At 48.8% G+C, this 26094-nt stretch overlaps 1 protein-coding gene across 1 annotated transcript; it reads right to left on the minus strand.

Annotated features, from left to right (window-relative positions):
* Window positions 1-667: 667 nt before the first annotated feature.
* Window positions 668-17704, minus strand: LOC309568431 (solute carrier family 25 member 34-like). The gene is made up of 5 exons (XM_082274099.1): window positions 16883-17704; window positions 11070-11135; window positions 3123-3275; window positions 1156-1290; window positions 668-1075 (listed from the first exon to the last, which is right to left on the minus strand). The coding sequence occupies exons 1-5, from the start codon at window positions 17303-17305 to the stop codon at window positions 899-901; spliced, it is 954 nt and encodes a 317-aa protein (XP_082130225.1). The 5' UTR covers window positions 17306-17704; the 3' UTR covers window positions 668-898.
* Window positions 17705-26094: the final 8390 nt, after the last annotated feature.

The raw sequence follows: 26094 nt of genomic DNA on the forward strand, positions 1-26094 counted from the left end.
GGACTAACATGACAGGTGGGAGGGGATGGTAGGTGGCGCCACTTTGCTAGTCTCAGACACTTACTACGACATTTCCAGGTGCCAGGTGATAAGACATAGGCGAGGCCTGCATCTAAGATGAACCCGCCCCCCATTTAGGATCCTAGGACACGGGTCGGGGGACTATTGATGAAATAGAGGGACTGGTGAGAGTTGGGCCCCCCCCACTCCACGCCCCGGCTAGTCTCTGTAATAATAGAACGGTAAATGATAACATTGTATCACACAGTGCAGCTCACAGACACAATCCCATCGCTGGAGATCTTCACAAAGATTTTGTAATTGTTGGAAAAAAAAGAAATCAATCATCAGATTTTTATACATCGTTCTCAGTATTCCGGCTTCACATATCAAATATCAGAAAAATCACAGAAAATATTTATCAGAAAAATATATTCATCAGCAGATCCAAAATCATTAGAAACGTTCGTCACCATTTTATAACAAAGTATCAGCAGGAGAATAACCCCATTGGTTGGAGATCACAGCGGAGGACCAGGTTTAATGATTGTCTGAAGAAATTCTGGAGAGTTTCAGAAGGGGCGCAACAATTCCCAAAATCTGGGTGCAATGTCCACCAATAGGGTCCAACAATCCCCCCCCCCCGAATCCCTCCAGACTTAGAGAGATTTCAAGTGATTGAATTCTACATTTTGAAGCTCCAGAGCCCCACCCCCACAGAGCAACAAATAGTCCCTCCCCTGCTGTAAACGTGTCCATCCTATCGCCAGGCTGCACAGTTCCCAGGACGGTGCTCTTCCTCAATCCTCAGACTAATCCAACATGGCGGCAGCAGGGTGTGGCGTTTCCAGGCACCACACAACCCTTACTGCTCCAAGTGGCGGCACAGCCGCGGCTCTTAGTGGTGTTGGTAGTAATAGGTAAGTTTTCGTAGCTCCTCCCAGAACAGCAGGCTGAGGATGGTGTGTGGTCCCAGGCGGACATAAGCCGGTACAATCCCCTTGTAGAGAGCCAGGACCCCTTCTGTGCGCGTCACCTTCACAAAGCAGTCCAGGAAGCCGCGGTACAGCCGACCCTGCGAACACACAACCGTCACTGAGACACCACACCCATCATGGCTGCAAATTATCACCTGCACCCGCAAAGTTCACTTACCCGTCCCTCACTGTCCACCGGCTGGTTATACAAACGAGTGCAGACCACATCAAAGGGCATCATGGCAGCCGCTACTCCAACACTGCTGATCATACCCGCACCCAGGGGCACCAACCAGCTGTCATCCGGGAACCACTGCAGGGGAGAAAGAGGGGAGAAAGAGGGGAGAAAGAGGGGAGAAAGAGGGGAGAAAGAGGGGAGAAAGAGGGGAGAAAGAGGGGAGAAAGAGGGGAGAAAGAGGGGAGAAAGAGGGGGAGAAAGAGGGGAGAAAGAGGGGAGAGAGAAAGGGGGAAGAGGGGAGAGAGAAAGGGGGGAAGAGGGGAGAAAGGGGGAAGAGGGGAGAAAGGGGGAAGAGGGGGAAGAGGGGAGAAAGGGGGAAGAGGGGAGAAAGGGGGAAGAGGGGAGAAAGGGGGAGAAAGGGGGAAGAGGGGGAAGAGGGGAGAAAGGGGGAAGAGGGGAGAAAGGGGGAAGAGGGGAGAAAGGGGGAAGAGGGGAGAAAGGGGGAAGAGGGGAGAAAGGGGGAAGAGGGGAGAAAGGGGGAAGAGGGGAGAAAGGGGGAAGAGGGGAGAAAGGGGGAAGAGGGGAGAAAGGGGGAAGAGGGGAGAAAGGGGGAAGAGGGGAGAAAGGGGGAAGAGGGGAGAAAGGGGGAAGAGGGGAGAAAGGGGGGAAGAGGGGAAGAGGGGAGAAAGGGGAAAGAGAAAGGGGGAAGAGGGGAAAGAGAAAGGGGGAAGAGGGGAAAGAGAAAGGGGGAAGAGGGGAAAGAGAAAGGGGGAAGAGGGGAAAGAGAAAGGGGGAAGAGGGGAGAGAGAAAGGGGGAAGAGGGGAGAGAGAAAGGGGGAAGAGGGGAGAAAGGGGGAAGAGGGGAGAAAGGGGGAAGAGGGGAGAAAGGGGGAAGAGGGGAGAAAGGGGGAAGAGGGGAGAAAGGGGGAAGAGGGGAGAAAGGGGGAAGAGGGGAGAAAGGGGGAAGAGGGGAGAAAGGGGGAAGAGGGGAGAAAGGGGGAAGAGGGGAGAAAGGGGGAAGAGGGGAGAAAGGGGGGAAGAGGGGAGAAAGGGGGAAGAGGGGGAAGAGGGGAGAAAAGGGGGAAGAGGGGAGAAAGGGGGAAGAGGGGAGAAAGGGGGAAGAGGGGAGAAAGGGGGAAGAGGGGAGAAAGGGGGAAGAGGGGAGAAAGGGGGGAAGAGGGGAAGAGGGGAGAAAGGGGAAAGAGAAAGGGGGAAGAGGGGAAAGAGAAAGGGGGAAGAGGGGAAAGAGAAAGGGGGAAGAGGGGAAAGAGAAAGGGGGAAGAGGGGAAAGAGAAAGGGGGGAAGAGGGGAAAGAGAAAGGGGGAAGAGGGGAGAGAGAAAGGGGGAAGAGGGGAGAGAGAAAGGGGGAAAGAGGGGAGAGAGAAAGGGGGAAGAGGGGAGAGAGAAAGGGGGAAGAGGGGAAAGAGAAAGGAAGAAAGGGGAAGGAGGAGGAAAAAGGAGGAGGAAGGGGGGAAGGGGAAAGGAAAGAAAAAGGAGGGAGGAGGGAGGAGAAGAAGATGACAAGGGGGAAAGAGGAAAAAAGGAGAGGAAAGAGAAGGAAGGAGGAGGAGGAGGAAGAAAGAGGAAAAAGGAGGAGGAGGAAGAAAGAGGAAGAAAGAGGAAAAAGGAGGAAGAAAGAGGAAAAAAGAGGAAAAAGGAGGAAGAAAGAGGAAAAAGGAGGAGAAAGAGGGAAAAAGGAGGAAGAAAGAGGAAAAAGGAGGAAGAAAGAGGAGGAGGAGGAGAAGGGAAAGAGGAAAAAGAAGGAGGAGGAGAAAAAGGAGGAGAAATAAAGAAGAAATAAGTAGGAGGAAAGAGAAAAGAGGGAGGAGGAGGAAAGAGAAAAAGGAGGAGTAAAGAGGAAAAGGAACGAGGAGGAAGAAGAAAAAGGAAAAAGAAGTCACCACGGACGTCACACAGTAATATACAGAAGATTTAGGACATTTGGGTCATGTATATGAAATCCTCACCTTCCACCTCTTTACCCATTCCTTGGCGTTGGCGAAGGTCGCCAGCTGTACAGCTGAGCCCACCATGACCCGAGGAACCGCGCCATTCACCCCACGCCACAGACCCAGAATTCCCTGCTTCTTGTAGATGGTCTCAAAGGCAGAGCTGACACTCTGGGGAGACAAAGAAATATATTCACTGATAATACAGAATTATATACAGATAAATATTCCATCACTGACCTCTCTACAGATCTGCAGAACATCGCTCAGAATTTATTTTTAGGTATTTGTGGAATCTGGAGTTGAATAGTTCTTTCTCGGCTATGGCAACCATTTGAGTTGCTGCCTTTGGCGCGCTATGTGCGTCGGTCTCTCTGCCCGGACTGGGAGGTGGCCAGGTGCGGCTCCTCTAACTGGTTCTATCAGTTATCAGGCCAGGTACTCCGAGACTGGAGCCAAGGTGAACGGAAGAACACAAATACAAAGCAGAGAGCGGCCATGTTTTACAGGACAAAGCTGCTCTGCCCATGTGGGACTACAACTGCCAGCATGAGGCTGGAGATGAAAGATGGAGAGAGCGCGCCCGAGAGAAAGAGAGCACGCATGCGAGAGAAAGTGCGAGAGAGAGCGAGAGCGTGCGCGAGAGAGAGCAAGCATGAGAAAGAAAGAGAGCGCAAGAAAGAGAGAGAGAGCGAGCGAGCGCGAGAAAGAAAGAGAGAGCGAGCGAGCGCGAGAAAGAAAGAGAGAGAGAGAGAGCGAGCGAGCGCGAGAAAGAAAGAGAGAGAGAGAGAGCGAGCGAGCGCGAGAAAGAAAGAGAGAGAGAGAGAGCGAGCGAGCGCGAGAAAGAAAGAGAGAGAGAGAGAGCGAGCGAGCGCGAGAAAGAAAGAGAGAGCGAGCGCAAGAAAGAAAGAGAGAGAGCAAGCATGAGAAAGAAAGAGAGAGCGAGCGCGAGAAAGAGAGAGAGAGAGAGAGAGCGAAGAAGAAATTAAGGGAGGGGAGAGGAGAGGAAGGCGGAGGAGAGGAGGTAAATATATATATATGATCAGAGCACAGCCTGACCACTGATATCAGAAATGATGTCAAATCAAGATTAGGAATGAGGATAAAACATGAAGATTTTCTCCGGAGACTCAGAAATGGGATTTACAGCATCATAACTGTCCAATGGGTGGACGGTGAGATTCACGGGGGGGGGGGGGGGTGATGTCAGACCAGCTGGAGGGGCGCTCAGTGATAAATATCCTCCCATACAAGCTGATCCATCCAGTGACACAGAAAGTTATTTTTATATAATGTGAGATTTGAGGCTTCACTGAGCAAACCGCGGCCCGTCACCTCCCTGAGAACTACAAGTCCCAGCAGGCAGCGATGGAACTTTGAGGAATCTGAGAGGGACCTCCCTGCACCGCTTCATCACAGCCTCAAAATAATTCCCAAATTTAGGGTTCTCATTAGAATAGAGGGAAAATCTTCCAATGGGGACACTAGTTCTGGTGACAACCAGAGATTCCCTGACTTTGGAGGGATTCCCTCTCACTTCCTGTTTTGGCTATGGGACAGGAAGTGAAGGGAAATCCCCCCAATGGAACACAGATGACTGCGGTTACACACCTAATCTGGCTGAAAAAGAGACAAGTCCATCCAGTTCAACCAACAGAGGAAAAAAACACACACAGGGGTTCTAACCCTCCCTTACCTATTATTTAAAATAAAAAAATTACATTTTTTTTTAAATGATCTGCTATTCCTGCTGGGCAGTGAAGGGGTTACCTGTCCCGGGCACACTGGGGCATTACCTGGCACTGGCCCAGAGGTGGAAAACGTCATTGGATTAATCATTACTCCGAGTTCATCTCCGTCCCGCACGAGGACTTTGGATCTGTGAAAGCAGCGAGCAAAACACAGCCACACCCTGCAGTGTCCCCTATATATATATATATGTCCCTGGTCTCCCTCCCCCAGCACAGCCATGTCCTATAATGTCCCATATATTACAGCTCTGGCCCCCCTCCCCCCCATTATATCCTATAATGTCCCATATATTACAGCTCTGACCCCTCCCCCCTATTATATCCTATAATGTCCCAACCCGCTACTAGCAAGGTGCACCTAATAAAGGGGGTCCAACCCACTACTAGCAAGGAGGACCTAATAAAGGGGGTCCAACCCACTACTAGCAAGGAGGACCTAATAAAGGGGGTCCAACCCACTACTAGCAAGGAGGACCTAATAAAGGGGGTCCAACCCACTACTAGCAAGGAGGACCTAATAAAGGGGGTCCAACCCGTTACTAGCAAGGTGCACCTAATAAAGGGGGTCCAACCCGCTACTAGCAAGGTGTACCTAATAAAGGGGGTCCAACCCGCTACTAGCAAGGAGGACCTAATAAAGGGGGTCCAACCCGCTACTAACAAGGTGTACCCAATAAAGGGGGTCCAACCCGCTACTAGCAAGGAGGACCTAATAAAGGGGGTCCAACCCGCTACTAGCAAGGTGCACCTAATAAAGGGGGTCCAACCCGCTACTAGCAAGGTGCACCTAATAAAAGGGGTCCAACCCGCTACTAGCAAGGAGGACCTAATAAAGGGGGTCCAACCCGCTACTAGCAAGGTGCACCTAATAAAGGGGGTCCAACCCGCTAATAGCAAGGAGGACCTAATAAAGGGGGTCCAACCCACTACTAGCAAGGAGCACCTAATAAAGGGGGTCCAACCCGCTACTAGCAAGGAGCACCTAATAAAAGGGGGTCCAACCCGCTACTAGCAAGGAGCACCTAATAAAAGGGGGTCCAACCCGCTTCTAGCAAGGAGGACCTAATAAAGGGGGTCCAACCCGCTTCTAGCAAGGAGGACCTAATAAAGGGGGTCCAACCCGCTACTAGCAAGGTGCACCTAATAAAGGGGGTCCAACCCGCTAATAGCAAGGAGGACCTAATAAAGGGGGTCCAACCCGCTACTAGCAAGGTGTACCTAATAAAGGGGGTCCAACCCACTACTAGCAAGGTGCACCTAATAAAGGGGGTCCAACCCGCTACTAGCAAGGAGGACCTAATAAAGGGGGTCCAACCCGCTACTAGCAAGGAGGACCTAATAAAGGGGGTCCAACCCACTACTAGCAAGGAGGACCTAATAAAGGGGGTCCAACCCGCTACTAGCAAGGTGCACCTAATAAAGGGGGTCCAACCCGCTACCAGCAAGGAGGACCTAATAAAGGGGGTTCAACCCGCTACTAGCAAGGTGTACCTAATAAAGGGGGTCCAACCCGCTACCAGCAAGGAGGACCTAATAAAGGGGGTTCAACCCGCAACTAGCAAGGAGGACCTAATAAAGGGGGTCCAACTCGCTACCAGCAAGGAGGACCTAATAAAGGGGGTTCAACCCGCTACTAGCAAGGTGTACCTAATAAAGGGGGTCCAACCCGCTACCAGCAAGGAGGACCTAATAAAGGGGGTTCAACCCGCAACTAGCAAGGAGGACCTAATAAAGGGGGTCCAACTCGCTACTAGCAAGGTGCACCTAATAAAGGGGGTCCAACCCACTACTAGCAAGGAGGACCTAATAAAGGGGGTCCAACCCACTACTAGCAAGGAGGACCTAATAAAGGGGGTTCAACCCGCTACCAGCAAGGAGGACCTAATAAAGGGGGTTCAACCCGCTACTAGCAAGGTGTACCTAATAAAGGGGGTCCAACCCACTACTAGCAAGGTGCACCTAATAAAGGGGGTCCAACCCGCTACTAGCAAGGAGGACCTAATAAAGGGGGTCCAACCCGCTACTAGCAAGGAGGACCTAATAAAGGGGGTCCAACCCGCTACTAGCAAGGTGTACCTAATAAAGGGGGTCCAACCCACTACTAGCAAGGTGCACCTAATAAAGGGGGTCCAACCCGCTACTAGCAAGGAGGACCTAATAAAGGGGGTCCAACCCGCTACTAGCAAGGAGGACCTAATAAAGGGGGTCCAACCCACTACTAGCAAGGAGGACCTAATAAAGGGGGTCCAACCCGCTACTAGCAAGGTGCACCTAATAAAGGGGGTTCAACCCGCAACTAGCAAGGAGGACCTAATAAAGGGGGTCCAACCCGCTACTAGCAAGGTGCACCTAATAAAGGGGGTCCAACCCACTACTAGCAAGGAGGACCTAATAAAGGGGGTCCAACCCACTACTAGCAAGGTGCACCTAATAAAGGGGGTCCAACCCGCAACTAGCAAGGTGCACCTAATAAAGGGGGTTCAACCCGCTACTAGCAAGGAGGACCTAATAAGGGGGTCCAACCCGCTACTAGCAAGGAGGACCTAATAAGGGGGTCCAACCCGCTACTAGCAAGGTGCACCTAATAAAGGGGGTCCAACCCGCTACTAGCAAGGTGGACCTAATAAAGGGGGTTCAACCCGTTACTAGCAAGGAGGACCTAATAAAGGGGGTTCAATCCGCTACCAGCAAGGAGGACCTAATAAAGGGGGTTCAACCCGCAACTAGCAAGGTGCACCTAATAAAGGGGGTTCAACCCGCTACTAGCAAGGAGGACCTAATAAAGGGGGTTCAACCCGCTACCAGCAAGGAGGACCTAATAAAGGGGGTTCAACCCGCTACCAGCAAGGAGGACCTAATAAGGGGGTCCAACCCGCTACTAGCAAGGAGGACCTAATAAAGGGGGTCCAACCCACTACTAGCAAGGTGTACCTAATAAAGGGGGTCCAACCTGCTACTAGCAAGGTGCACCTAATAAAGGGGGTCCAACCCGCTACTAGCAAGGTGCACCTAATAAAGGGGGTCCAACCCGCTACTAGCAAGGAGCACCTAATAAAGGGGGTCCAACCCGCTACTAGCAAGGAGGACCTAATAAAAGGGGTCCAACCCGCAACTAGCAAGGTGCACCTAATAAAGGGGGTCCAACCCACTACTAGCAAGGAGGACCTAATAAAGGGGGTTCAACCCGCTACCAGCAAGAAGGACCTAATAAAGGGGGTCCAACCCGCTACTAGCAAGGAGGACCTAATAAAGGGGGTCCAACCCGCTACTAGCAAGGAGGACCTAATAAAGGGGGTCCAACCCACTACTAGCAAGGTGCACCTAATAAAGGGGGTCCAACCCGCTACTAGCAAGGAGGACCTAATAAAGGGGGTCCAACCCACTACTAGCAAGGTGCACCTAATAAAGGGGGTCCAACCCGATACTAGCAAGGAGGACCTAATAAAGGGAGTCCAACCCGCAACTAGCAAGGTGCACCTAATAAAGGGGGTCCAACCCACTACTAGCAAGGAGGACCTAATAAAGGGGCAGGCCGGATTAAGAGCATCATGGGCTTGGTGCTGAGGATTTTGAAGGGCCTTAAGGGCCGTGCCTTGGCATGCACCCAGAGGAGGAAGGGTGCAGCCATGCATGCCTAATTCCACATGGGATGCTGTCTCTGAAGCTCATAAACACATCCATGCATCGGCAACTGTCCCTCCTTGTCCGGCCTTCGCGCTGTCTGGGGAGGTTCTGAGGGAGCTGCCTGGGGAAGCGAGCATAGAAGCCAGACTTCTGTGTTTACAAGTGACAGAAGAGCGGTCACAGTGAATATGGCCAACCTGGGGCCTATATAAAAAGGTAGGGGCCTGGAGCTGCAGCTCCAATAGCCCCTACGTTAATCTGGCCCTGTAAAGGGGGTCCAACCCGCTACTAGCAAGGTGCACCTAATAAAGGGGGTCCAACCCGCTACTAGCAAGATGGACCTAATAAAGGGGGTCCAACCCGCAACTAGCAAGGTGCACCTAATAAAGGGGGTCCAACCCACTACTAGCAAGGAGGACCTAATAAAAGGGGGTCCAAGCCACTACTAGCAAGGAGGACCTAATAAAGGGGGTCCAACCCGCAACTAGCAAGGTGCACCTAATAAAGGGGGTTCAACCCGCTACCAGCAAGGAGGACCTAATAAAGGGGGTTCAACCCGCAACTAGCAAGGTGCACCTAATAAAGGGGGTCCAACCCGTTACTAGCAAGGAGGACCTAATAAAGGGGGTCCAACCCGTTACTAGCAAGGAGGACCTAATAAAGGGGGTTCAACCCTCTACTAGCAAGGAGGACCTAATAAAGGGGGTCCAACCCGCAACTAGCAAGGTGCACCTAATAAAGGGGGTCCAACCCACTACTAGCAAGGAGGACCTAATAAAAGGGGGTCCAACCCACTACTAGCAAGGAGGACCTAATAAAGGGGGTCCAACCCGCAACTAGCAAGGTGCACCTAATAAAGGGGGTCCAACCCACTACTAGCAAGGAGGACCTAATAAAGGGGGTCCAACCCACTACTAGCAAGGAGGACCTAATAAAAGGGGGTCCAACCCACTACTAGCAAGGAGGACCTAATAAAGGGGGTCCAACCCGCAACTAGCAAGGTGCACCTAATAAAGGGGGTTCAACCCGCTACCAGCAAGGAGGACCTAATAAAGGGGGTTCAACCCGCAACTAGCAAGGTGCACCCAATAAAGGGGGTCCAACCCGTTACTAGCAAGGAGGACCTAATAAATGGGGTTCAATCCGCTACCAGCAAGGAGGACCTAATAAAGGGGGTTCAACCCGCAACTAGCAAGGTGCACCTAATAAAGGGGGTTCAACCCTCTACTAGCAAGGTGCACCTAATAAAGGGGGTTCAACCCGCTATTAGCAAGGAGGACCTAATAAAGGGGGCCCAACCCACTACTAGCAAGGAGGACCTAATAAAGGGGGTTCAACCCGCTACCAGCAAGGAGGACCTAATAAAGGGGGTTCAACCCGCTACCAGCAAGGAGGACCTAATAAAGGGGGCCCAACCCACTACTAGCAAGGTGGACCTAATAAAGGGGGTTCAACCCATTACTAGCAAGGAGAACCTAATAAAGGGGGTTCAACCCGCAACTAGCAACGTGCACCTAATAAAGGGGGTTCAACCCGCAACTAGCAACGTGCACCTAATAAAGGGGGGTTCAACCCGCTACCAGCAAGGAGGACCTAATAAAGGGGGTTCAACCCGCAACTAGCAAGGTGCACCTAATAAAGGGGGTTCAACCCGCAACTAGCAAGGTGCACCTAATAAAGGGGGTTCAACCCGCAACTAACAAGGTGCACCTAATAAAGGGGGTTCAACCCGCTACCAGCAAGGAGGACCTAATAAAGGGGGTTCAACCCGCTACCAGCAAGGAGGACCTAATAAAGGGGGTCCAACCCGCTACCAGCAAGGAGGACCTAATAAAGGGGGTCCAACCCGCTACTAGCAAGGTGTACCTAATAAAGGGGGTCCAACCCGCTACTAGCAAGGTGCACCTCATAAAGGGGGTCCAACCCGCTACCAGCAAGGAGGACCTAATAAAGGGGGTCCAACCCGCTACTAGCAAGGTGCACCTAATAAAGGGGGTCCAACCCGCTACTAGCAAGGTGCACCTAATAAAGAGGGTTCAACCCGCTACTAGCAAGGTGCACCTAATAAAGGGGGTCCAACCCGCTACCAGCAAGGAGGAACTAATAAAGGGGGTCCAACCCACTACTAGCAAGGTGTACCTAATAAAGGGGGTCCAACCCGCTACTAGCAAGGTGTACCTAATAAAGGGGGTCCAACCCGCTACTAGCAAGGTGTACCTAATAAAGGGGGTCCAACCCGCTACTAGCAAGGTGTACCTAATAAAGGGGGTCCAACCCGCTACTAGCAAGAAGGACCTAATAAATTGGCCGGGGAGTGTACACCCCCTCTGAGTTGTGGAAGTCAGAGTCTTACATTGCCTCATGGGACTTGTTGGTCCTACAGCTGTTATGGAGCCAAGTTTGCCTATTGCCCTTCCTCATATAGAAAATATCCATCTCTAGCTCTTCTTCTTCAGCCCCCCTTCCACATCCTATCTCCTCTACATACTGAAGATAATATAATATAATATACATCTACAGAGGTAATAGTATGGGGAGTGCACAGCAATGTCCTGCAGAAGGTCGGGGAATAGGAACTTCTCTCTCTCACCTGATGATTGTGCTGATGTCCAACAGCGATGGCAGCCACAGACTGCGCCTGGAGATGAGTCTTCACCTGCCGGGAGACAGCAAATGTTATATAGAGCAGGAAAAGGAAACGAGAGATGGATTTAAACACCCATCATCATCTAACCCCCCAACCACCATCCATCCACCCAACCGTCATCCAACTCCCCGAGCCATTATCCATCCACCCAACCGCCATCCATCCACCCAACCCCCAGCTGACATCTCTCCACCTCAACGGCCATCCCTCCACCCAACCTTTATCCATAAACCCTTCCGCCTTTCTTCCACCCAACCGTCATCCATCCACCCAATCATCATTCAACTTCGCCAGCCGTTATACACCAAACCAACCACCAAACACCCCCCCCCCCAACCGTCATCCATCTACCCAACCACCATCCATACCCCAACCATCAACTATCAACCCTCCACCCCACCCATTATCTAACCCCCCAATGACTATCCACCCACCCAAACATCATCCATCCAACCTCCATCCATCCTCCCACCTGCCATTATACCTCCACCCAACTACCTGACCATCATCCCTCTACCCAGCTACTATCCAACCCCCCTCCACCATCATCCAATAACCATAGTCCAATCAGTGTGTCCTTATATACCCCCAAAGTCTGTATGTCCATATATACCCCTCCCCCCCAACAGTCTGCATGACCTTATATAGCTCCCCCTATGGTCTGTGTACTTATAAAACCCCCCATAGTCTGCATGTCATTATATATCCCCCCCATAGTCGGCATGTCTTAATATATATCCCCCTATAGTCTGCATGTCCTTATATACCCCCCCCATAGTCGGCATGTCCTAATATATATCCCCCCCATTGTCTGCATGTCTTTATATATATACCCCCCCCCCCATAGTCTGAATGTACATGTCCTAATATACCCCCCATAGCATGTATATCCTTATATAACCAACCCCCCCAGGCTGTTTTTCCTTATATACCCCTCCCTATAGTCTGCATGACCTTATATATCCCCCCCCCCATGGTCTGCATGTTCCCCCCCCCATAGTCTATATGTACTTCTATATTTCCCCCTATAGTCTACATGTTCTTATTTACCCCCCCCCCCTATATTCTACATGACATGTCCTTATATATCCCCAATAGTCTACATGTACTTATATAACCCCCCCTCCCCTAGTCTGCATGTCCTATTATATATCCCCCTATAGTCTGCATGTCCTTATATACCCCCCCCCATAGTCGGCATGTCTTAATATATATCCCCCTATAGTCTGCATGTCCTTATATACCCCCCCCCCCCATAGTCAGCATGTCCTAATATATATCCCCCCCCATAGTCTGCATGTCTTTATATATATACCCCCCCCCCCCATAGTCTGAATGTACTTCTATATCCCCCCATAGTCTGTGTACATATATATCCCCTCCCCATAGTCTGCATGTCCTTATATTTATATACCCCCCCCCCCCCCCATAGTCTGCATGTCCTTTTATACCCCCCTCCCCCACAATCATAGTCTGCACGTGCATCTGAGGTTCTTGAATTCGGGAACTGAGAAGTGCTGATTCTGCGGGAAGTTTTGTGCAAAGCTCACATAATTCCCTCACAAGACGTTGAGTCAGGATGGGGGGAGACGTGAGCGATGTGACCCTCGGGGGAGGGGAAGCATACATGACCTCTGACCCATTAATAAACACACCTACACAGTAGTAAGAGTGATACAATGTCACAAGTTTCATTTTGCTACATCGGATTCATAGATTGGGGCGTCGCGGGATTGTTTGGCATAACCAAGCGCCGGGCGAATTCTCAGCGAAAACATAAAGCAAACGAGCGAAAAAAATTAATCAATGTTTACAATTCCCAAACGAGCGATAAAAATAATTTCTTCATTATTACCAAATAAAAAAAAAATTCCAGCAACAATTCTGAGACTTTCGTAATAATGATCTGACCGCTAATAAAAGCCGGGCTCTGATTGGTCACTGTGCCGACCTGGAAGTGCGGAATATTGTATTCCCTTTAAGTCACATTCATCTCCCCTGGAGGAAAAACTGCCACAGCTTAAAGGTTTCTTCATCTACCTCGCTTGTGTGGATGGAGGAATTATTTTTTGTCCAATCAACCGGCCGGCTGATAAGAAACAAACAAGAACAAAAACGAACACACGACTTGTCTATGGCCGCCTTCAGTATAGAGAAGGTCAGTATAGAGGACAGCGTATAGGAGGAGTATAGAGCACAGCGTATAGGAGGAGTATAGAGGACAGCGTATAGGAGGAGTATAGAGGACAGCGTATAGGAGGAGTATAGAGGACAGCGTATAGGAGTATAAAGGACGGCGTATAGGAGGAGTATAGAGGACGGCGTATAGGAGGAGTATAGAGGACGGCGTATAGGAGGAGTATAGAGGACGGCGTATAGGAGGAGTATAGAGGACGGCGTATAGGAGGAGTATAGAGGACGGCGTATAGGAGGAGTATAGAGGACAGCGTATAGGAGGAGTATAGAGGACAGCGTATAGGAGGAGTATAGAGGACGGCGTATAGGAGTATAAAGGACGGCGTATAGGAGGAGTATAGAGGACGGCGTATAGGAGGAGTATAGAGGACAGCGTATAGGAGGAGTATAGAGGACAGCGTATAGGAGTATAAAGGACGGCGTATAGGAGGAGTATAGAGGACGGCGTATAGGAGGAGTATAGAGGACGGCGTATAGGAGGAGTATAGAGGACGGCGTATAGGAGGAGTATAGAGGACAGCGTATAGGAGGAGTATAGAGGACAGCGTATAGGAGGAGTATAGAGGACAGCGTATAGGAGGAGTATAGAGGACAGCGTATAGGAGGAGTATAGAGGACAGCGTATAGGAGGAGTATAGAGGATAGCGTATAGGAGGAGTATAGAGGACAGCGTATAGGAGGAGTATAGAGGACAGCGTATAGGAGTATAAAGGACAGCGTATAGGAGGAGTATAGAGGATGGCGTATAGGAGGAGTATAGAGGACAGCGTATAGGAGGAGTATAGAGGACAGCGTATAGGAGGAGTATAGAGGACGGCGTATAGGAGGAGTATAGAGGACGGCGTATAGGAGGAGTATAGAGGACGGCGTATAGGAGGAGTATAGAGGACAGCGTATAGGAGGAGTATAGAGGACGGCGTATAGGAGGAGTATAGAGGACGGCGTATAGGAGGAGTATAGAGGACGGCGTATAGGAGGAGTATAGAGGACGGCGTATAGGAGGAGTATAGAGCAGTGGTCCTCAACCCTGGTCCTCAGGGCACACTAACAGGCCAGGTTTGCAAGAAAACTGCAATACATCCCAGGTGATATCATTTGCTGCTCAGAGATTGCAGTACTCTAGTCTGCATCTCCCCAAGGTAATACTTAAAATCTGGCCTGTTAGTGGGCCCTGAGGACTGGAGTTGAGGACCACTGCTATAGAGGACAGCGTATAGGACAACTATAGAGGACAGCGTATAGGAGGACTATAGAGGACAGCGTATAGGAGGACTATAGAGGACAGCGTATAGGAGGACTATAGAGGACAGCGTATAGGAGGACTATAGAGGACAGCGTATAGGAGGACTATAGAGGACAGCGTATAGGAGGACTATAGAGGACAGCGTATAGGAGGACTATAGAGGACAGCGTATAGGAGGACTATAAAGGACAGCGTATAGGAGTATAGAGGACAGCGTATAGGAGGATGTATAGAGGACAGCATAGAGGACAGCGTATAGGAGGAGTATAGAGGACAGCGTATAGGAGGAGTATAGAGGACAGCGTATAGGAGGAGTATAGAGGACAGCGTATAGGAGGACTATAGAGGACAGCGTGTAGGAGGACTATAGAGGACAGCGTGTAGGAGGACTATAGAGGACAGCGTGTAGGAGGACTATAGAGGATAGCGTATAGGAGGAGTATAGAGGACAGCGTACAAGAGGACTATAGAGGATGTATAGGGTGCAGCATAGAGGAGGAGTATACAGGACAGTGTATAGGAGGAGTATAGAGGATGTATAGGGTGCAGCGTATAGGAGAATGTATAGAGGATGTGTAGAGGACAGTGGATAGGAGGATGTATAAAGCAGGGTCCTCTAAATGCTCCTGTATTGAATTGTATTGTAACTGTATTGTCTTCCCTCACATTGTAAAGCGCTGCGCAAACTGTTGGCGCTATATAAATCCTGTATAATAATAATAATAGAGGATAGCGTATAGGAGGAGTATAGAGGATAGCGTATAGCAGTATATAGGAATATAGAGGATGTCTAGAGGACAGCATATAGGAAGAGTATAGAGGATGTATAGGGTGCAGCATATAGGAGGAGTATAGAGGATGTATAGGGTACAGTGTATAGGAGGAATATAGAGGATGTCTAGGGGACAACATATAGGAAGAGTATTGAGGGCAGTTTATAGGGGAGCAGTGTGGATATTGGACAAACTGTGTACAGGAAAGCAGTAAAGAGATGTATAGGGGGTGGGAGCAGTGCGTATAGGGGAATGGTATAGAAGAGGTACAGAGGAGTAGTATAAAGGACATGGGGGGTGGTAGTGTGTGTATAAGGGAATAGTTTTAAAAAAAAAATATAGTGGAGCAGTATAGAGTCCATGTGGGGAGCGTGTGTAGGGGAATAGTATAATGCATTTGGGAACAGTATAGGGGACACATGGGGGGGGGGGGGGTCAGTGTGTGTGTATAGTGGAATGTATAGAAGTTGTAAAGGGGAGCAGTATGGGGGCCATGGAGGTCACAGAATAAAAAAGGGGGGAAGCCTTTGTATAGGGGAATGGCATAATAGATGTAGAGAGGACATATGGGGAGCAGTGTGTATAGGGGAATGTTATAGATAATGTATTTTGGAGCAGTATAGGGGAGCAGAGTGTACAGGGGGAGACCTGTGTATAGGGGAGCAGTGTGTACAGGGGGAGACCTGTGTATAGGGGAGCAGTGTGTATAGGGGGGACCTGTGTACAGCAGAGCAGTATGTATAGGGGAGCAGTGTGTACAGCGGGGACCTGTTTATAGGGGGGCAGTGTATACAGGGGGAGACCTGTGTAAAGGGGAGCAGTGTGTATAGGGGGAGACCTGTGTACAGCGGAGCAGTGTGTATAGGGGGAGACCTGTGTACAGCGGAGCAGTGTATACAACGGGGACCTGTGTATAGGGGGGCAGTGTATACAGGGGGGGGCCTGTGTATAGGGGGCAGTGTGTACAGGGGGAGCAGTGTGTACAGGGGGAGCAGTGCGTACAGGGGGAGCAGTGCGTACAGGGGGAGCAGTGCGTACAGGGGGAGCAGTGCGTACAGGGGGAGCAGTGCGTACAGGGGGAGCAGTGCGTACAGGGGGAGACTTGTGTATACAAGGGGGCAGTGTATACAAGGGGGCAGTGTATACAAGGGGGCAGTGTGTACAGGGGGAGCAGTGCGTACAGGGGGAGACCTGTGTAAAGGGGAGCAGTGTGTATAGGGGGGGCAGTGTGTACAGGGAAGCAATGTGTACAGGGAAGCAATGTGTACAGGGGGGCAGTATAGGGGAGCAGTGTGTATAGGGGAGCAGTGTGTATAGGGGGAGCAGTGTGTATAGGGGGAGCAGTGTGTATAGGGGGAGCAGTGTGTACAGGGGGGGCAGTGTGTACAGGGGGGGCAGTGTGTACAGGGGGGGCAGTGTGTACAGGGGAGCAGTATATGGGAATCATATAGGGGAATGTATTTTGGAGCAGTATAGAGGACATGAAGGGAACAGCATGTATAGGGGGAAGCCTGCTTTTAGGGGGGCATGGGGGGGTGTCTTACCAGATATGCCGGACTCCCGACAAACGCCCCCAGCGCTCCAGCGATCGCCCCTGCTGCCACATTGCCCCCCGGTTGCTGCGTCAGCCCCACATCTTCAGCATAAGAATACAGGTAGAAGCGGACTCCGTTCATCATTCCCTGGTACAGCAGTCCGGCCGTCAGTCCCTTCTGCAGTCCCCGCAGTCCGTCCGCCTGACACACCGCCACCATGGCCTGCACCACCCCCCGGTAGTGTCGTGTGTACGTTCCCCGGGACCTCAGCTCTCCTTGCAGCTGCAGCCGCGTCTTCACCACTTCCAGGGGATTCGTGAAAACGCACGCCATGCAGCACGCCGAGGCGCCCAACACGAAGTCCACCGGCGGAGAGATGGAGATGGTGGTCGGGGGAGGCGGTGGGGTGGTCATGCTTCTGTAAGGTTTCATAGAACCCCAAAGATAAGGACTACAGCGAGGGACAACATTCCATCCAAGGGAGAGCGGGTCACAGCAGATACAAGGCGATAAAATCGCTCCACATTGGCCGATCGCAGTCCCGGCTCCGCTCCATCCCCTCTATCTCCAACACTGGAGGAAAGTTTGGATGTTTTGGAGCTCTTCAGCTGTTTCCTGGGATGTCAGCCATGCAGCCTGCCGCCTCTCACACACCAATCTGTACCCTGGACAGTCCCTCCTCGCCGGGTCCCCAACCAATCTCTGTCCTCGGCACAGCTCACACCTCCATGGCACAGGGGAGGGTGCAGGCGCAGCTCAGAGGGATCATCACATGTGGGGGAAAGGTCACCACCATCAGCCTTCCCTAATTGTATCCCTGGGAGGATTTCCCAAACAATGCTGCCTTCTCCTATTCCTGAACCTTCATATTGTGTGCAAGAGGAAGGCGGAGCCTCGCACATCAACCCAACTTCATTGGAGACCTTCCCCTTTAAATTTACTAACCGATGCAACAAGGGAAACAATGTTTCCTTATTTGTATCAGATTTTAATTGTGGCGAGATCGGAATCGTGTTACATCTATTTCCTTCCTGATTCCTCTGTGTATCCTGAGCATGTTCAATTACAAGAGGAAACAAACATTAGTAATAAATAAATAATACATTTAAGAAAAAATTATTAAAAAATAAATAATAAATGTAAAAAAATATTATTAAAAACGAAATAAATAATTATATGTTAAAAAATATTATTACTATAATAAATACAATTAAATAAACAATATTAGTAAAAAGTAAATAAAAATTACATGTTAAAAAAAAAGGAGATAAATAAATGTAAACAAAATGTAACTAAATAAGAACTATAAAAATAAATAACAAAATGTAAATTAAAATATTAGTAAAAAGTAAACAAATGTAAATATGAATTAATTTAAATAAATAACTGTAAATAAAAAAGGAAAATAAATATTAATAAGAGACGGTTCACACTGAGGCGAAACGACTCCTTAATAATTCGGGGGGCGACTTGTGCATTACATTGCACCACGACTTCGCAGCGACTTCACATAATGGAAGTCTATGCAAGTCGCTCCGAGGTCGCCCCGAAGTAGTACAGGACCCTTTTTCTAAGTCGGAGCGACTTGTGTCGTTCCTATTAGAACGGGTTCTGTAGCGGTCAATGGACCGCGAGGGAGCGCGACTTGTCACTGACAAGTCGCGCTAATGTGAACCGGCTCTAAACAGTAAATAAATGGAAAAAGAAAAGAAAAAAAAAAAAAACACATTAAACACATAAAAAAAAAAACCACATTAAACACATAGTAAAGGGTAAAAAAAAAAAAAAATGAAATGTTAATAAAAAGGAGATACATTTTAGTAAAAACATAAAAACATGTAAACACAAGCTAAATATAAGTAAAATATAAATATAAAAATTTTATATATAAATATAAATAAGTAAAACTAAATATAAGTAAAAACTGAATGTTTATAGAAAGGGAGATAAATGTTAATATAAATAAAAAAAATAATAATAAAATGTAGATAAAAAATAACTGTAAATAACTAGGAAAATAATAGATATTAGTAAAGAGTTAATCAAATAAATGTAAAAGGATAAATTTAAATAAAAAGTAAATATTAGTTTAAAAAAAACTGTAAATAAAATGTAAATACATAACTATAAATAAATATAAAAAATATTTGTAAAAATAATAAATGTAAATAAAAAAGTAAATAAATAGGAAATAATAAAATTTAAATAAAAAGGAAATATTAGTAAAAAAATAAATAAAGAAAAGTAATAATAAATGCAAATAAAAAGTAAATAAATAACTGTAGATATAAAATTGTGCAAAATTCTGCGCTGTGCCAGATCAATATTATTAAAGGTGGCCTACACATAGGTAGTATAGCGGACATAAAAACATATAAATAATAAGTGTAGCACCAAATAAATACACTATTTATAAACTAAATAAAAAGAGAATAAATAATAAATATTAGCAAAAAGTAAATAAATAAAAAAAATGAATAAAATAAATAAATGTAAAAAAAAGGGATTCGATAATAAATAACAAAACCACTTATCTTCTGGTGATCGGAAAGACGCTCTGTAACGCATACGATGGAAATTTTCGGAGGATATTCGGGGACAGCCGTATTTGCGCCGAGTAAAACGCACATTCTTGATTGGTCGATGAACAAATTTGAAGAATCCGTTTATAAAGAGCACACATGATAAGGAGGGAGGGTGCAGGAGGAACTCTGATTCGGGTTCGTTGGAAATGGGCAGAAAATGAAAACGGGATTTTATTCGAATCAATAATTAGTATTATATTGATAAGAATGAGGGGGGGGGGGAAATCTCTGACACGGGATTGGATGTTTGGCGTTCCTCTGTCAGTCATTATTTCAGGTTTTCGGTTTTGGTTCTCAGTTTTCATTTCTTCATCATGAATATAATTAGGAATAAAGCGGACATTGAAGGTATTGAAGTATGGAGGATGTTGGGGGTAGGTGAGGATTCCATGCTGGGACTTGCAGTTCTCCATCTGACATCTCACACTGGAGCTAATATAGGAGAACAGGTGAGGAAGGCGGAGACGACATTCTCAGCAGCCAATAGAGTTCCACATTTAATATTCTCAGCACAGGTGAGAGAGGAAGATGCAATCTGATTGGCTGCAATCAATCAGCCACAATGAGCTTTCCCCAGCAGGTCGTCTATTCAGGATTTCCCAGATCTCTCACAGCTGCTGTCATTTGTAAGGCGGACCTGCGTTCTGATTGGATGGAAAGCTGCAGGTGGGGGAGATTTACTAAATCTGGAGCCCTCGGAATCTGGTGCAGCCGTGCATGGCAGCCAATCAGCTTCAGCTAAGCATTGACAATAAATGCCGCCGGGTCACACATATGCGATGCGGGAACCCTGCAAATCCACAAAATCGCATTAAAATCGCAGGCAGATCACACGGCCATATGTGAATCACTGGGGGTGACAATACAAAGTTAACGACACCCCCAGATCAGTTCACATATCGCAGTGCTAACTGTCAGTTCGGACATGAATCGGATCGCATACGTGTGAACACCCATGCGATCCGATTCCACTGCGGACCCAAAAAAGGTTCCGGTGCGAGTTGTGTCCGAATCCGATGCAAATTCAGACGTACAATCTGTATGGGTGAATCCGCATCGCACAGGCATTGCATGCGATTTGCAGAGCTGTGATTCACATGCGATTTCTGTCATCTCATATGTGTGAACTGGGGCTGAGCCCTCCTTCGCATTGGAGCGATTTGTCATCTGATTTGGACGGTCATGCCGCATGACAAGTCGCACCCCATTGCCGGCGATGGCATTGTACAAATCAATGCGATGCTGACTTTGCAGCGCCGCATCGATTTGAAAAAGTCATTTTGGCGTTTTTTGGGTGCGACTTCAATTGACATCCGGGCATGAAGCCGCGCAGATCTCTTCAAAGTTCGCACTGGCATTCGTCTTTGAAATTGTGTGATTTCAAAGCCGCAGCCAATGTGAAGGGGGGGGGGGGGGCTTAGCCCAGGTTCACGCTGCTGCGATCTGAGAGTTCAAATTCGCATGACAAGTCGCCCCCCCCCATAATGGCAATGGAGCCGTTCTAATCAGTGCGACTCAAGTCACTCCGACTCCGAAAAAGTTTCCTGCTTTGCTTTGGTGCGACTTCAACACGACTTGCATTGACTTCTGTTAAATTAGAAAAAAAAAAAATAAGTTGTATGCAAGCTGCGATAAAGTCGCACAGGGATGTCGGATTCAAAGTCGCGGCAAGAGCTAAACCCTGGAAGCTGATTGCTTGCTGCATCCGTTTTAGTAAACCCCCCCCCATGACAGTTATTTAACTCCCTTCCTTCAGGCTTCTTTACACTTGCGGTTGGCAAGCGGTAAACACACAAAGCTAAACTGTATTTTTTACCACCCCCCCCCCCCCCCCCAGGGGGTCCAAGGGTGGCAGATGGGGATTTTCCCACAATGGAAAAGCTTTGCAAAGACGGGTCAGCCGGGAATACCGCCCAGTGAGTACGCGACTGCAACTCAGTGCCGCTTTTTAGGGGTTAAAATAAGCGGAGAGGATGTGACATAACACCGGCTGCCTGTCAAACATCCTCTGAAGAGCGACCAAATACAGATCGCTCATCAGAGGGCTAATGCTTCCTGCAATAATGCTGTTTGGAGGATGATTGTTCAGCAGGGGGGGGGGGGGGGGGGGCGCCATCCTGATCCTCTGGCTTCACTTTCTACATAGTCCCCGACCCGGAGTTCAGCCTTGTCCTGATAAACAGATCAGGTGCCTGGCACAGACCTATAGCAGGGGGAAGCGGCCATGACACCCCGTCTGCTGTACGGGGGGGAGGGGGATAGAGGGGTCTCCAGGGGGGCAGATGAATCCGCTATTAATAATTCAGCCTGGCAGAGCGGGCACAGCTGTGATCATTCACTGCGCTGGCATGGCACACTGCTGGCCTGTCTGCCCCCTTGTGGACACCCAGGGAGTAGCAGAGTGTTGGATTATCCCTCTGCATACAGGTACAATGTATAGAATTTGTGGGGCTCGGGGGGGGGGGGGGGGTAATTTATTAGTTTTTTATTTGTTAAAAAAGTTTGAAATATCCAATAAATTTCGTTCCACTTCATGATTGTGTCCCACTTGTTGTTGATTCTTCACAAAAAAATTACAGTTTTATATCTTTATGTTTGAAGCCTGAAATGTGGCAAAAGGTCGCAAAGTTCAAGGGGGCTGAATACTTTCGCAATGCACTGTAGATTGTGTACGGCGTTCAGCCATCAGTGGACCTCTGTGCTTCTCTATGCAATGCAGACAGATCATGAATGGTGGGAGGGGCCTTATTTTATACCCAGTGATGTCATCGGTAGATCTCTGTGCTTCTCTATGCAATGCAGACAGATCATGGCTGGTGGGAGGGGCCTTATTTTATACCCAGTGATGTCATCGGTAGATCTCTGTGCTTCTCTATGCAATGCAAACAGATCATGGCTGGTGGGAGGGGCCTTATTTTATACCCAGTGATGTCATCGGTAGATCTCTGTGCTTCTCTATGCAATGCAGACAGATCATGGCTGGTGGGAGGGGCCTTATTTTATACCCAGTGATGTCATCGGTAGATCTCTGTGCTTCTCTATGCAATGCAGACAGATCATGGCTGGTGGGAGGGGCTGTACATAGCTTTCTGAGCACAGCCCCGCCTCAATAAACCTCTTCAGAGCCCAAAGTCCTGATAAAGCAGTGGGAGGAGTTATGCAAATATCAAAATGCTTTGATTGGCAGGTATCAGTCTGGAGTAGTGGGTGGTCCTAGGCAGGCTTTATTTGCATTGGTAACGCCCACATTCGATACTGAGCCTCTATGATTGGAAGAACTGAAAGCCAATGAATGATAGAGGCCGGCCAGGGACAGTCAGGCAAACAGTGGGAGGAGTTATGCAAATATCAAAATGCCATGATGGGTGGGTGTTGGTCTGGAGGAGTGGCTGGTTCTAGGCAGGCTGTATTTGCATAGGTAACGCCCACATGTGATGCTAAACCTTTATCAACTGCCATCCAGTGAAAGGGGCGGGGCCAGGGACAGTCAGGGATGGGAGGAAAGAGCTAGATGATGCGGTACGTCCTCCAGGCAGGAAATGGGGCGGGACTTTCTCTGACTTCACTTCTTTTTCCTGAAGACACAACAGGAAGTGGGAAGAAAGCAAACAGCGATGACCTCTCTGGTGTCACTGAACTGGCACCCCCATTGGAAGATATCCCACCACTTCCTGTGCTGGTGACAACTTAAACATTTTGTACTTCCTAATCCCCTTCTATCCCAGTGACCCCTCCCCAGGACAAATAGAGATGGGGAACCAATAGAAATCTCTATAGTTTTTCTATTAGTTATGGACAGAGTGAGGAGGGATGAGACCCCCCCCCCCCCCTGTCAGGTTTTTATTGCAGTCTGTGTCCCCGGTAGGGAGATTCATCCTCTCTATTTGTTCACTGAGAGTGAAAGAAAATCCCAAATGTTGGTGTTGTCACCAGAACAGGAATAGAGGGGGAATCTTCCAATGGGGACAACTCACTGTGGAGAGATTTCCTCACTTCCTGTTGTGTCTATGGGACAGGAAGTGAAGGGAATTCTTCCTGATGGACTGTGAATGGAGTAGAAGGTGCGTGACCCAATGTGACCGGATGTAAAAGCAGCGCTGTGAATAATTATAAATGCCATAGAATGTGTAACATGAAATAAGTTACAGAAGTGCGCTAATATAAAACATCTCTTTTTCATGGATAGTGTAGGACCCACTGATAATGGGGTACTTTGACGCAGTAGTGGGCTTGAGCACGATATGGCCATATGGTGGGACCAAACCCCCATTTTTATTTATGGACTCTCTTCAGATTTGGTAGTAATTTCTTTTGCATTTGCGCGCTATTCTTTTTTTAATATCAAACAAGAGAACGATAATGTCCAAAAATGTGAAATAAAGTCTTTTTCATCCAGAAGAAAGGAAATGACGGGTGATGAGGAATGACAATCCATAAACGTGACTTTACACAAAAATACAACTTAGTGGTGACACCGGTGATGTGAGAGGAGTTTTATCCAATAAGAGAGAGATTGGAGCGTATACTGTGCTACCAGGGATCCAATTGGTCAGCCAGATGGGATGGAATCTCAAATGGGATGGATGGATCACCAACTTCCCTGTTGGGGGGATCGATAGGCCTCCAGGGGTGAGGAGCTCCAGTCCCAGAGGCCGACTTATCAGTAGAAACGCGTCGGAGGGAGCCGGCCGTGCTGCTGCATGTCCCGGATCGCACTGCAGGCGACCATACCGAGTATTTGCTGTTTACTGTTTTGGATCCTGGAAGTGTCTTTTCCCCGTATTTTATTAATAAACTTGGGGGTAATGCACTATCAGTCCCTTCTTCTTTTTTGGTGAGGTCTCCCTGTTGGCATCCTCACCCCTGGAGGCCTATAAATCCCCCCAACCAGGAAGGTGATGATCCATCCATCCCATCTGGCTGACCAATTAGATTCCTCGGTACCACAGTATACGCTCCAATCTCTCTCTTATGTGGTCATCAAGAGAGGGGGGTGACAGGTGAATGTAAAGGGGTGACAGGTGAATGTACACAAGGGAGGGGGAGTGAGAGGTGAATGTAAAGAAGTGAGGGGGGGTGACAGGTGAATGTAAAGTAGGGAGGGGGGGGGGTGACAAGTGAATGTAAAGTAGGGAGGGGGGGGGGTGACAGGTGAATGTAAAGAAGGGAGGGGGGTGACAGGTGAATGTAAAGAAGGGAGGGGGGGTGACAGGTGAATGTAAAGTAGGGAGGGGGGGGGGGTGACAAGTGAATGTAAAGTAGGGAGGGGGGGGGTGACAGGTGAATGTAAAGAAGGGAGGGAGGGTGACAGGTGAATGTAAAGGGGTGACAGGTGAATGTAAAGAAGGGAGGGGGGGTGACAGGTGAATGTAAAGAAGGGAGGGGGGGTGACAGGTGAATGTAAAGAAGGGAGGGGGGTGACAGGTGAATGTAAAGAAGGGAGGGGGGGTGACAAGTGAATGTAAAGTAGGGAGGGGGGGTGACAGGTGAATGTAAAGTAGGGAGGGGGGGGTGACAGGTGAATGTAAAGAAGGGAGGGGGGTGACAGGTGAATGTAAAGAAGGGAGGGGGGGTGACAAGTGAATGTAAAGTAGGGAGGGGGGGTGACAGGTGAATGTAAAGTAGGGAGGGGGGGTGACAGGTGAATGTAAAGTAGGGAGGGGGGGGTGACAGGTGAATGTAAAGAAGGGAGGGGGGGTGACAGGTGAATGTAAAGAAGGGAGGGGGGGGGTGACAGGTGAATGTAAAGTAGGGAGGGGGGGGGTGACAGGTGAATGTAAAGAAGGGAGGGGGGGTGACAGGTGAATGTAAAGTAGGGAGGGGGGGGGTGACAGGTGAATGTAAAGAAGGGAGGGGGGGTGACAGGTGAATGTAAAGAAGGGAGGGGGGGTGACAATGTGAATGTAAAGTAGGGAGGGGGGTGACAGGTGAATGTAAAGTAGGGAGGGGGGGGGGTGACAGGTGAATGTAAAGAAGGGAGGAAAAAATGAACCTGTGTGGACCCCCCCTCCCCCCAGGTATAGATGAAGGGTGTCCCCGCCTCTTTTGGTAAATAGAAGGAGGAGACGGGGAACATTCAGTGTTGTAGTCGGTATACATCATACAGAGGGGGCACTTCATCTAGCCCTTTCCTCCCCAGCCTGACTGGCCCCACCCCTTTCATCTATTGGATGCCAGTTCTGTCAATCATGGAGGCTCAGCATCAAATGTGGGCGGTACCCAGGGTGGTCTATATGCCAATACCTCCTGCCTAGGGACACCCACCCATCAAGGCATTTTGATATTTGCATAACTCCTCCCAAAAGCATGTCCACTGCTTGAATCAGGATTGAGGGCTCTTGAGAAGAGTACTGACCGGCCCCTCCCACCAGCCATGATCTGCCTGCATTGCATAGAGAAGCACAGAGACCCATTGATTTGGTCTAAAAATAAGGAATGTAATGAGAACAAAGATTTTATTGAATAATTTTATTATGTTAATGAGGGGGGGGGAATATTCTAGGTACAGACAGACGGACACGTGGGGTAGATTTGGTACCATTTATTAGTTTACATGTAAAATCCGAGAACAGGCGGATCCACACAGGAATCCCAATGAAGACAAAAAGCAAAGAGTTCCTGAGTGCGAAGCCTCAG

Source organism: Pelophylax lessonae, assembly GCF_965119305.1.
Source record: "Pelophylax lessonae genome assembly, chromosome: 12".
NCBI lineage: Eukaryota > Metazoa > Chordata > Amphibia > Anura > Ranidae > Pelophylax > Pelophylax lessonae.

Bases quoted from the DNA above. Each gene is read 5' to 3' on its own strand.
- LOC309568431 (XM_082274099.1), bottom strand. From the start codon at position 17,305: ATGAAACCTTACAGAAGCATGACCACCCCACCGCCTCCCCCGACCACC. The intron at 3,276-11,069 runs GTGAGAGAGAGA...TTGTCTCCCCAG, and splicing joins GACATCAGCACAATCATCAG to AGTGTCAGCTCTGCCTTTGA. The intron at 1,291-3,122 runs GTGAGGATTTCA...TCTCCCCTGCAG, and splicing joins AATGGGTAAAGAGGTGGAAG to TGGTTCCCGGATGACAGCTG.